Source organism: Clarias gariepinus, chromosome 27 (assembly GCF_024256425.1).
Source record: "Clarias gariepinus isolate MV-2021 ecotype Netherlands chromosome 27, CGAR_prim_01v2, whole genome shotgun sequence".
Classification (NCBI taxonomy): Eukaryota; Metazoa; Chordata; class Actinopteri; order Siluriformes; family Clariidae; genus Clarias; species Clarias gariepinus.
The window spans coordinates 9,150,496-9,163,609 of NC_071126.1; the positions used below are offsets into that span (position 1 = coordinate 9,150,496).

At 36.1% G+C, this 13,114-nt stretch overlaps 1 protein-coding gene across 5 annotated transcripts in view; it reads left to right on the forward strand.

Annotated features, from left to right (window-relative positions):
* LOC128514699 (1-phosphatidylinositol 4,5-bisphosphate phosphodiesterase beta-1) overlaps nucleotides 1-13,114 on the forward strand; it is a 106,122-nt gene that overhangs the window by 47,049 nt on the left and 45,959 nt on the right. For all 5 annotated transcript variants that reach the window (XM_053488515.1, XM_053488516.1, XM_053488517.1 and 2 more), the window contains exons 4-6: nucleotides 7,477-7,617; nucleotides 9,654-9,733; nucleotides 12,958-13,011. In XM_053488515.1, the coding sequence (XP_053344490.1) occupies nucleotides 7,477-7,617; nucleotides 9,654-9,733; nucleotides 12,958-13,011 (275 nt within the window). The remainder of the gene's footprint in view (nucleotides 1-7,476; nucleotides 7,618-9,653; nucleotides 9,734-12,957; nucleotides 13,012-13,114) is intronic.

Sequence of the window (13,114 nt, forward strand, 5' to 3'; positions counted from 1 at the left end):
TGCCTGGCACTATTGGCCTTGCCTCAATATTTTTCGTCACACCTGGAACAATCTCTGACCCGAAATAAATGAATGAAATATTATTTGGATTAGTTGGGTAATTTTGGCTAAGTTTTTTTTAATATAATACAGGATCTTGACATTTTTCTACACCTATTCTATTATACTAATTAGAGACATATTGAGAAAAGACAATATATGATGTATTTTGTACATGTGCCCATGAATTTGATTGATCTGTTGAACTGCACTCTGTTTTTGAAAAAGAGTCATAGATTTCCTCCACTCATGAGAAAGTAATTGTCCACTTGCAACCTTTTGTCTAGATAAAATTGGAGATCTGCTGAAGTGGAAAAGTGCAGGTTATATAATTGACCCTTTACCATTTGATAATTAAATAGAAGATGAAAAAGTCACAGCAATGATTTTTGAAGCATATACATCTTCATTATTCAAAAAAAGCCATGTGTTATTGTCCACATAAACAATGTGACATGATCTATAGCTTTAGATAGGCTCATAGCTTTGTTTGGATCTTTTGATGAATGGTAACAGCAAATTTAGATGATTTATAAGTGCAGTACTAGTGATTATAGTGAATAGTTCTTTCAGCTTAATGTAGTTTTTCAGATGGGTAACACTCCCTCGGAAAGTCGTTGTTTTTCTGTCAAACTGAAGGTTAAGTTTTGCTTGATTCTCTAAATTATTAGGTTACTGGTGGTTACAGTGGAGACATGAACAGAGTTGAAGAGATACAGTATATGCATTTTAATTATCAATGTTATTAATTGTCCAAATGTAGAGCGAGATGTCGGGACAAAGGTTTCCTCTATGGGAAGATGGAAATAAGATACTGGAAAGAATGTGGGAAAATAATTGTAGCTTTTATGACAGCCTAGTCTCATGTACTATGTCATATGAATCAGATAAAATATTTAATTACACTTAATTGGCATTTTAATGGTCAATGATTACACAGTAAATGCTCAAGAACATGTTTGGGTGCAATCTGTTGGAAGGATGTGATCCAAAATGAGAGAATGCATTCCCTGTGACCTTTCACCAAAATCGGTTTATTTTCAGAGCTGTAATACCTTCCTGTAAATTGTTGGATGCACTTGTGTTCCACTCTATTTCACCTCTAGATGTGATAATAGGAATTAAGTTAGGTAAATATATGAAGCATAAAGCCACAAATTGTGTTTGAGTGAAGGAGGGAGCAGCATTCAATTGTAGAATAATATTAGGATAAACTAAATGATTTTTAAATCATTTGGTTTATCCTAATATTATTCTACAATTGATAACATATTCTTTACTTTAAAGAAAGTAAAGAAAATGATAACATATTCTTTACTTTACCTTTTTGTTTACAGAGTGCAAGTTTACTCATTTACTACCTATAATGCACAATTCTCTGTGCATTGTTTTGTATGCGTCCTGTTGCATTGTTGAAGCCTTTTTCATATTTAACGCTGAACAAATGTTTAGAACTTTGTTATTTATAATTATGACAAGTCTTTTTTTTCTTGTCAAATATACAGAATAATGAAATTTTATTAATATTGCGGCACAGTGGCTTAGATGTTAGAACCGTTGCCTTGCACCTCCAGTGTCCCTGTTCGATTTCCACATTGGGGTCTGTGTGCATTGCATGTTCTCCTCATGCTTGGTGTGTTTCCTCAAGGCAGTCTGGTTTCCCCACACATTCAGAATAAGCTAATTGGTGTTCCCAAATTGTCTGTAGTGTGTGAATGAACATGTTTACTGGAGCTCATAAGATGGATGTAAAATAGAAATAAATGCAACGGTAATCATCATTGGCTTCCACAGTCCCTAGTTGGACTACAGAGGTTCCTAGATGGATGGATGGATACCTTAAGACAAAAATGGTTGACTGAATGGCAGCATTATTTTGTTGCACTTCAGCATACTGGATTATGCAGATCTAGTGTGTAGTACCAGTCAAAAGTTTGGACATAATTTATAACAATACAGAGAGTTCAAAACTGGGAAATAAAACATATGGCATTATGTAATTAAGTAACAACAACAGTCAGCGGTTGTGGAATAGATCTTGCAAGAACGATATTGTCAAGTACATTTAAAGGCCAGGGGTAGCTCAGTGGTTAAGGCATTGGATTACGGTTCGGAAGATCCCAGGTTCAAACCCCACAACCACCAAGTTGCCACTGTTAGGCTCTTGAGCAAGGCCCTTAACCCTCAACTGCTCAGATGTATAATGAGATAAAAATGTAAGTCGCTCTGGATAAGGGTGTCTGCCAAATGCCTAAATGTAAATTTAAAAACCCACTCCTGGTAGTGGTGACTCAGAGGGCTAAGGCACTGAGTACTGATTGGAAGATTAATGGTTTGATCCCCAGCTCCACCAGTTTGCCACAGTTGGGCCCTTGAGCAAGGCCCTTAACCCTGTCTTTTCCAGGGGTGCTGTATCATGGCTGACCCCAGTTACACCAGGATATGCTAAGAAAGAATTTCACTGTGCTGTAATATATATGTGACAAATAAAGACTTAACTTACTTCATTTGAGATTGTTCATGAAGGTTTTACAGAGCATAAATACAGAGCATATTGACATATCTCAAAGTTTTACCATGTAGGAAGAAATAAAAATTTGAAAAGACCAGTGAATAGGAAATAGGAATAAGGCGTGTAATATATATATATATATGTAGTGTATGTAAGTACATGTACATAAAGCCAATATTTTGGTACTGAGAGTGCATTAATCTCTCTGACAGTGAGACACCAGATCCTACAAAGAGTTTCTCTTTTGTCAGGGCTTTGAAGTGGACAAACAGCAGTTCCATAATGCACTAGTAAACTAATTAAATCTTTTCTCCAGAAGCAGGCTTTAAAACTCGAATAAGTTTCCTGCGTCTCTCTGTTTCTTGCCTACAAAGCAACAGAGCCAGAGAGTGACTCTATCCCTGCAATCAAAGCATTTTTACTTAGCCCTCATTCAATAAACATTATTGTAACTTTATAGACATGAGCAGTCGAGCATGATGTTGTGGGTTTGCTCACATATTTCCTCCCTTGCCTCACTGTCATATACAAATCAGTAAGAACTAATTGTGTGAACTGCTAATGTGGAGCAGTAACCAGTACACGCATGGTGGTTTTGACCGCTCTGAATCCTGCCATTAGTGAAAAAAAAAAATGCAATGGTTTAATGGTTTTTGCTCTTTGTGGGTTTTAAAGACATACATAATAGGCTTAATTATCTCCTTTATTGATTAAGCTTCTAATGCCATATCCGCCTGGCTAATTGGGTCATTGCAGCCTTGCTCTTCTAGAAATGTTTCTAGCATGCAAAAGGAACTTGGTTCTGCATCATGTTATTTGCACATCAATGTTGTTGGAGATGCCATTGAAACTCTCTAAACTGGGCTACAGATATAGGGATTCAAGGTTAGGAGTATATACTATAGATTGTAGTACCCCAATGCATTATTATGCATGGCATTTTATCAAACAGAAAGCCAAACTGTTAGCATTCAAAGTATTCATCTCACACCATGCGTTATACAGCTATTTCTGCTTTATATATTGTATAACCTGCTGTAAAAAAAAAAAAAAGTTTTGCCTTCTTTTTCATTTACTGTATATTGAAGTTTGGGACTCAAATCCCACTTGAGACCTTGAAAATGAGAAAAGTAAAACAAAATAATCACTACCTGCAGAACGATTATGCTAATACAATACCTATGTACCTTGAAGCCAATGCCTGATATGATTGGAGGGCACACAGAGGACATTTATTACTTTGGCACAGCACATCAACTCTCTTTGTTTGATTGAGAAAATTAGTGCGAGCTCATTTGCTTCTGCTCCTTAATCCTTCCCATTTTTTTGGTGTGTGCTGATTAACACAAGAGTTATTGAATATGCCCTGGTCCAATATAGAGGAGAAAAACGGTGCAATGTTATTCACTGCTTGTGCTAATGAAAAATGCATTTTATTATGACAGTTTTAACAGAATCTCTGACACTATTTCCTTTTTTTTTTTTTTTTTCATTACTCTGTCATATTGGATGGAGAATAATTTAGATTTAAATGTGCAGTTTCTTTCACAAGTAATAAGTATGACAAAACCCAATTCCAAACTCATCATTATGCTTATTAAAACATTAATGTTCATTTTGTGTCCCCAATTTTTGCCTGGTATCTAAAGGATGGACCACACCGGGAAGTCATTTTATATGTGTAAAATGGTATTAAGTAATTCATCACCTGCTCATATAACAAAGCTGAAGCTGTCGGTAGTCATTACTGTCAAGAGAGAAAAATATAATGTAGTCTATTAAACCTATTAAAATAATATCGATGGAGGGAGAGTTTAATGGCGTCTCTGTTTTTGACAATGAAAACTTTTCCTTGGTATGTGGAACATATCACTGGTGAGTTAAGGAGCCTGAGCTGGGTCGGGATGTTGAGCAATACCAGCTACAGTAGATATAGTTGGTATTACTTCCCCATATGGCTTTGGCTCTAGAACTAAACTCCTCGATTAGGGGTAGACTCTTTTCTGCTTAGGAGTTGCCAAAGGTGTGCAGTGCCAGGAAGGTGTGGGGACACTTCTTCGCCCAGCTGCACCACAGTTGGACTTTTTCCCACTATATGAGAGGGTTGCCACAACGTGACTTTGCAGAGAGAGTTGCAGAGAGGAAAAACTCACTGTTGTATGCACATATGCACCCAACAGCAGTATAGAATACTCTGCCTACTTGAAAAAAGTGGGGATGTCTTAGAAAGGATCCTACGGACTCCATTTTTCTCCTGGGAGACTTTTACTCTTATCTGGTTGACTGGGACACACCTCCTTCCCACTACTTTTCTTTACTACAGTAGGTAGTGTACGTGTACATTAATCCTGGCAGCAAGGGACTCAATCCCATTTATCACCATTTGTTAGGTTGAAGAAGCATTTTAAGGAACTTCTGAACCTGAGGGACATGCCTTCCATATAGGAGGTAGGACTAGAAGCAGAGTCTGAACCGATCGCTCAGAACTGAAGTCACTGAGGTAGTTAAACAAAGTTAAAGTTGTTTTTCATAATTAGTGTTTAGTCAAGCCTGTTCAATATGAGTGTTGAGCTCTTTTAAGGCTGCACCTTGTCTTCTCTCCTGTTTGTGATTTTCATGGACAGGATTTCAAGGCAAAGCTGCAGTCAAAAAGGAGTCTGCTATCCTTGCTTTTTTTTGTAGGTAAGAGGGAGAACCTATCCCAGATGAAGGATGTTAGGTTTCTCAAGATTTTGTTTAGGAGTGATGGGAAGGGGGACCATGTGATTGAGTGCATAGGTTGGGTGCAGCTTCCTCGGTGATGCAGTCACCGTATCAAACCTTAGTGCTAAAGAGTGTCGATTTATGTCCCTATGTCCCTCATTTATGGTCATGAAAGTTAGATAATTCCAGAAAGAACGAGATTAAGAAACCTAGCAAATGAGATTTCTTCATAGGGTGGTCAGGCTTACTCTTCATGATCAGGTGAGTTTGGAAATTCAGAAGGAGCTCCGACTAGGCCCACTGCTCCTCGGCTTTGAGATGAGCCAGTTGAGGTTTTTCGGACAGCTGGTAAAGGATGTCGCCTCGACGGTTAGGGGGGAGCTTAAGATATTTACTGGAAACAAGGGTATCTTGGGATGTCTGCGTCTCCTGTTATTACTGTAACCCTGAATTGGAATAAGCGGTATAGATAATGAGAGTTGTGACTGGCCTTGTAGTGGCATGTGCATGATGGTATAACTAATACTGTATCTGTTTTCAAAATGAAGCAAAAAATATTACAAACAGATAGACAATATTTTGTGCATGTTTTCTTCGAGTCAAAACTGTGATGAACAGAAATGTCAAAATATTATGCTAAAATACAATATTAGTCAAATGTTTGGACACACTTTCTAGTTCAGTGATTTATTTTCTACATTCCAGAACACTGGAGATTTTAAAACTCCAAAATTTCAAAAAAGAAAAGGCTGTTGAATAAGAAGGTGTGTGCAAACATTTGGCAAATCCTCTAGTTTTGGTTAAATCAATGTGAATATGTATGATTTTGCAAAATGCTTTAACTCCATCTCCTACTGTTTTGTCACAATGGATAAATCAGCCTGCAGTTGTGTTTCAAGTGTACAATTCACTATCAGCAGTATGTTAGTTAAAGTTTTAATTAATAAAATAGCAAATTCATGTTTTGATGGTATTTTTTTTATGAATCACTGGTGAAGAGAAAATTGTTGATTTTGTTGCATACTCTCCTCTACAGTACGTACAGCATTACATAAAATTTTTATAAAGAATAAAAATTCCAATGGAAAAAAACAGACATAGCAAAACCATCGGCTTGCTGCAGCTGTGTGTGTCTTGTTATTGCCTTATCCCTCTGCTTAATTGTCCTTAAAAATATTACCGTAAAATGCATCATGGCCTCTAAAACTGATGAAAGATTTGGAACTCTAGTTACACTACACCTTTCCATAATATGGTGTTCATGCAGCATGCAACTCGCAAAATGTATTGCTGACAGTAAGCGATACATCCCTGTAGTTCATTAATGAAGGGGTGACTGCAATGGCAGTAACAGATAATTTTATTAACATTTTCCAAAAATTCTGTTTTAAAATACAGCTTTTCAAAAACATGGAAGTTCAAAGCTTCTAAAAAAAGGACAAGCTTGTGTGCCAGAGAAAAATAATTTTCCAAAATGAGGTTTATAGCCATCAAACCATTCAATAAATGATGTAAAGTTTTAATAAATCGGAAATTAATGCAAAAGATAATTATTCCTTCATCATCATTATTATTATTATTATTATTATTATTATTATTATTATTATTATTATTATTATTCTGCAGTAGTTAGTGTAACAGTTTTCGCCCTTCACATTCTCTTTTGGAGAAAAACTGTGTCAATTACTAAGTAAACTCTGTAGGTTTGCACCTTCATTGCCATCCTCTAGTTAATATATTAAAGAGTGCCTCATTAAAATGTCACAGCACGTTAACGTTGTAAAGTTCAACCAGGTTCAAACCCTCAAGCACTTTCTGTGAGCAGTCTAGAAAGAGCTATTGTCAAACGTAAAACTGGAAATACTTACTCTTGGCAGAACTAGAGAAACATTTAAAGATATATGAAGGTGTTGAGGGGTACCATTATCAGTGACAAACATAACTCAAGAAATAGAGAAATAGAGCCAGAAAGCAAAAAATAAGTGACAAGAAATAAAAAAAAAAAAAAAAAAAACAGGAGACATTACGAATGCCTTAGGGGCAAGTTTAATGACATTTTTATAGTTCTTCTTTACTACTGAAATATTAATAATGTAATATACATATGTAAAATTTCTGATTATTCTGTTGATTGGGATTCATGTCATGTTGGTTCCATCATTATAAAGTATGGGTCTTTACACTCAACCACATGTACAATCAAGCTTGTCCTGTTTTTACAGGATGCTAAAGTGCGGGAGCAGCTGGGTTTGGCTGGTGTGTCAGGAAGGATTGAGAACAGAATGCTGACAGTGGTGACTGGTCCAGATATGGTAAACATCACCTTCCTGAACTTCATGTCCTTCCAAGATGAGGTGGCTAAGGTAAGCATTGCATAATCACTTTGTATGTACAGTGTATGATTCATTATATCACCGGTATGCTACAAGAGAAGACAAACTATAGACTTATTCAGTAGCCTACCCGACAAGTTCAACCTCCAGTGTGCAATCCATGTTATAGTTTCCCAAAAGTGTAATTGAAGGTCAAGCTGCAAACAGAAAGGGCAAAGACAGATATTGTGAACAGGAAAACACACAAACCCAGTAAAACAGAAAAGCTATACAAGGACATGAAAGGCTTGTTAAAAAATCATACATGAAAACCCTGATCAGTTACCTCTCAAATTATTTTTGTGAATGGATTTGTTTAATCCTGTGTGCAGGTGATCTACACCTTTGAATTAAACAAATAAATAAAAAAAAAATAAGTCTGCGTTGTTCCATATAAGGTGCTTTGGCCCGTTTTTAAGAACTCGGGTTAGGAGGTGTACAACAGTGCTGAATCCTCAAATGAAGCATCTGTAAAAATCACTGCAGCGTCTTTACAGTTTTGGGGATGGAGTTGTCATGGCAGAAACCTTGTTCTAAAAAGTCTAAAAAACTCTTTCATTGTAAATGATGTATCCTGGGAATAATAAAAGGGAACATGGTGAACATGAAATTCACATTTATCTCCTTTTTATAAACTTGAAGCAGTTCTTGAGCAGTGTCTTAAGAAAGTTTTTTTGTTGCTGTTCCAGCGCTGAGGGGACTAATAACTAAATGACTAAAGGGGGTACCTTTATTTAATGGTGATGCGTTTACGTTCAATTCCAGCAGTCAGTGCGAGAACACAGACTGAACTGACGGAGGCGGGAGACAAGAAGGGATAAATATGCAATCTCTGCTGCAGTGCCTCCTGATTATCATCAATAGACACATGTTTAAGAGTTTGATATTCAGTGTGGATTCTGTTCTGTGCAAAGCTTTCTGGGCTCTCAGCAGTTGTTTAAGTAAGTACAAGCTGTGGTGCCGGTAGATCCACAAAAGCCCAGGATGATGATTATTGTGACTAGAAATGAGAGTGTTCATGATGAAGAGCACTGACTAGGAGGAGGATGGGTCTGGTACAGAGTTACTGTGTACAAGTGACTGATTTTAGGTGAGTGTGGTCAGTAATCAGGTGACTGAGAGTGTGACAGTTGCTGGGACGTGCAATTTTCAGAGGAAATATTTGTGTCCAGCAATGTGTGCTGGGAAGTGGAGTCTCTATTGAACATTGTGGTTGTGCCCTGGACAAAAAGTCAGCAAGTCTCTGGACAGGGTCTTGACTATGCACTTTGTGTTTTTTTCACTGCATTAAATGAAAACTAATGATTTTTTCCTGCGACATCACTTCTAGGTGATGCGTGTTGTTTTATAGAGAGCTATATAATGGCTTTGCATTGTGTATAGTGTTTTCTATGTGTTTTCTGAAAAGGTTGTACACCATTTGTGCAAACCCTTGGCCAAATGTCATCCATGTGATCCAACCAACGCAGATAAGCTGATATGCAAAATGTTGCAGGCAGTGGACATTAGAATGAGTATCTCACTTTAGTATCTCAGACTATAGATACAGATTCAAGATGAATTACCCCACTGTAAAATGCATTTGGCTTAAACACACATAATAAAAATAAACAAAAAAAATGCTTTGCAGTAGTTTATAGTGAATAGTTTTTCTTTTCCTGGTTGTTATATAGTAGAAGTAAAAATAAAAAACTCAACCACTGGCAACTAGGAATACATACATATAGCCCAGACATAAAATGTGGTATTATAAAAGTGAATTACAAATATAATAATTAATAGGATGACAAAATTATAAATAATAAATAAATGAAACATTTAAAAAATACAAAAAAAAACCATTAAACCCATATAAGGAATTTTAGTTTAAGATTCTAACAATTGAGAACAATTTGCTGTATAAAAGCCACCCAGTTAAAGACTTTGTATGTTGTAATATACAGTAGATTGTGTTGTATATTGTGTGCACAAATATGCAAAAGAAAAAATTTTTTTTTTGACGCAAGCCTTATTTTTGCCTTATGTAGGAGTGGTCAGATGAGCTCTTCGGCTTGGCCTCCAACCTCCTGATCCAAAACGTGTCCCGGGAGTCCTGTCTAGAAAAAGTGTGAGTGTCCCCCTTTAAAATACCTCATGTTTCTTTCACTACTTTAAGATCTGTATGCTATTGGTCCCCCTTAAATCACCGGTTCAGATAAAGGTACTCCTGAGGCATGCATTATGTGAGAAATGAGCATTTTCACTGGATCTAATGATTTATCTTCAGTTTCAGATTTATTGGTCACTTCAGGACCATTTTAATGCACCCTGTAGAACTATACTGCCGCCTGCATAATAATAAAAATGCTATATAGAAGGAGAATCCATACTGAGCAGTAAATGTTCATAAATCAATACTTGGCCGACAAAAATTGGGACAAGGTTGAGGACTATGTCCAGCTAGTACCCCCAATGTAAAATGTATCCAGTGTGTTGTCTAGAGAGGTACAGTACTGTAGTATTAAACAAAACAGAAAGCCATACTTTTAGAAAAGTCTCACACTATATGTTCTTTATATAATTTTACAATCATCGGCATGTACAATTAATAATGTGTAGTAATATTATTTTTATTGTTATTTATTATTTTTATTATTACTTTAATTTTAATTTATCCCCTTTGTATATTTTGACAATTCTTTATGACCGTCATTCATTTTGCTTTATGTTTTCAGGGAAAACTTTTATTAGGAAGCTATAATTTAGTACTTTAATAATAAAAAAAAGTATACTAAGAGAATTACAATACAAATCGAATCAGCACCTGGGTATCGCGCTAATAGTATATTGGCTGGTCCGTAGTGATTTCTATCCTTACTGTCTAGTCTTCACATCAACAAGGTGTTTTAACCCTGTAAGTCTGCCACCAGCTAGATGCATTTTGCGTTATGCAATATTCTGGGTAAACTATAGTCTATGAAAAATCTGAGAGAATCTGCAGTTTCTAAAATACTTAAAACTAAAAACAAGAAAAAAAAACACCTAGAATCATGCTATGGTTGGTGACTGAGATCACACTTTATTATTTTAATGCTGGATGTGAGTATTTGCTGGCACTCTTAATCTGTTTTTGCCTTAGTTTATGAATTAAGCTGCCTCCATATTTGGATAATTAAATGAATTAGTAGGTGTAAAGTTGCTTGAAATAAAGTGAATAGTGAGTCTAAGTGATTATTAAAATAAATATTGTATAAATATAAAGATAACCATCATATTTGACTTTCACTTACTGTTAGCTCATGTTATGAATTTTAAACCTGTGCTTATATTCCACTGTCATACTGTACAACACATTTACAGTGATGCGGATTGAGAAAATGCGGTATTGAAAACTAAAAACCTCTGGGAGTGAATAGTGTCTGACTTGTTAGATGATGTGTCAAACAACCCTTGCTTTTTTCCTAAAAATAAAATTTCATTCTAGAATAGTGCCAATGCAGGAAATTCCAGCATGTGTTTTGGAGAAAATGTGAATAAACATAACAATGCCAGATGTCTAGCAAAGTTCAAGTCAACGATTAACATGTGCACATAGATGATGCACCATATACGTATATAAACAATGCACAATGAGAGCTGAATTATAGATTTTAGGAATATATTTAGAACCAAGAACCAATGAAACTGTTCAGTTTTTAAATTGTTTTGGGATATAACTACATTACAAAGTGTAACACATCTGTGAAACATGTGGGTGAAGCTTTCTATACAGTATATATGGCATATTCAGTAAACATATGCCAAAAGATGTATTATGCCCAGATACAACCTGCTGACTGCTTCTATGAGAAACAGAAAACTTTGCTTTGGCAATTAAATAGTATTTTTTGGCTTTAACCATACTTTTTAATGTCAAGTGAACACCTCGTAAATTTAATGGGGTGTTCATTTTTCCATGCTGATAAAGGTTTGAAGAATTTGAGATGAATTTTAGAGTAAAAGCTGTAACCCTACCAGTAGGGGAAACTGAGAGAAATAGAGGCAGGGAGCATGCAAACTGTCTAGATACTGTATAAAACATATAGACTACAACATTACTTAAATTTTTAATTAAATGCATTTGGCAATTACAATATAAAGTAAATATATATGTGTTGAGAGTTTAAAAAATGACTATGAAAGTAAACATTAATAATCTCGACACTGTATGCTTTGTACAGTATATCACAGGCGTTCAAGTTAAACCACGACTTATGCCTGCACAGAATAATATAAGAGAGTTATGAAATGAAAAAATACCATTATTTCTCTATAAAATTCCCTGCCACACTATGCCATTATGCCACTATTGCTTAGAGGCCAATCAAGGTGGAACACTTTCTCAGTATGAGGTTGTGCATTGTTTCTGCTAAATGGAACGCCTTTTGTGATCAAACCAGGCTGTTTTTCTTTCCATTAAGGGCCATAAAGTTCCATAGTTCATTCTAGCGTACTGAGAAAACTTGCTGCTAGTGAACCACTGAGATAAATGCATTAATGTAGCGGCGGGTGATGTAGTAAAATAAAGGTAGTTTTTGCTCTCACAACTGTGTCCTATTTAAAAGTGCTACAGCATACTGTATGTTCTTCTTCATTTACCCCAGACACCTTTTTTTTCCATTTGCACAATTATCATTAGTGAAATATGCACAGAGCCACAGAAAAAACATGTGATCATCTGTTACTACAGCAGCAATTTTGATGTTCTTGTGCTGTGGACTATTTATGCAGAGTGTGACCAGGGTTGGCGTTTAAAAAAGGGTTCACTGAGTTCAGAACGTTCACACTGATGGTTAATAAATACTAGCATGACTTTGGCAGTCAGTAACATGTGCATAATGGTCATTAATAATTTGCCAAAAAAAAAAAAGACATTGTCCATAACAATAGCTCATGTTGCATTCAGGCTATTTTTAGTATGTTCTCGTGGTCCGGTGCTGATGCAGAGCGTCCTGCTATGAGTGCAAAAATGTAAATACCTGCAGTGCAAACACACACACACACACACAAATACACACAGACACACACACACACACGCACACATACAGACACACACAGAGGCTATAATTAGAAACACGTGGGGACAGATATGCACTGGTGCACGCACGAAAACAAACTCTTACAGAAGGCTTGTTGAGGTTAGGCAAATGAGGCTGGCTCATATTCATGCACAGGGATATACAAAATGTCATTAATATTTATAGAGTGAAGCAACAAATGCCTCTACAGTTTATGACTTTGTCCAAATGGATAGCACTATTTGTAATTTGCAAAAAGTGACATATTCTGAAAGGAATTCATTTCCTTTTACAGGTATACTAGATTAGTGCTGCAGCTCACGCCTGAGGGTTCCATCCCGGTCAAGAAGTGAGTAACACAACACAACCTGAGTGTCAGTGTGTGCTGTAAGAAAAAAAAAAGTATGACAACATGATTTTCTATTCAAACTAGATTTCATCCACAGCGACAT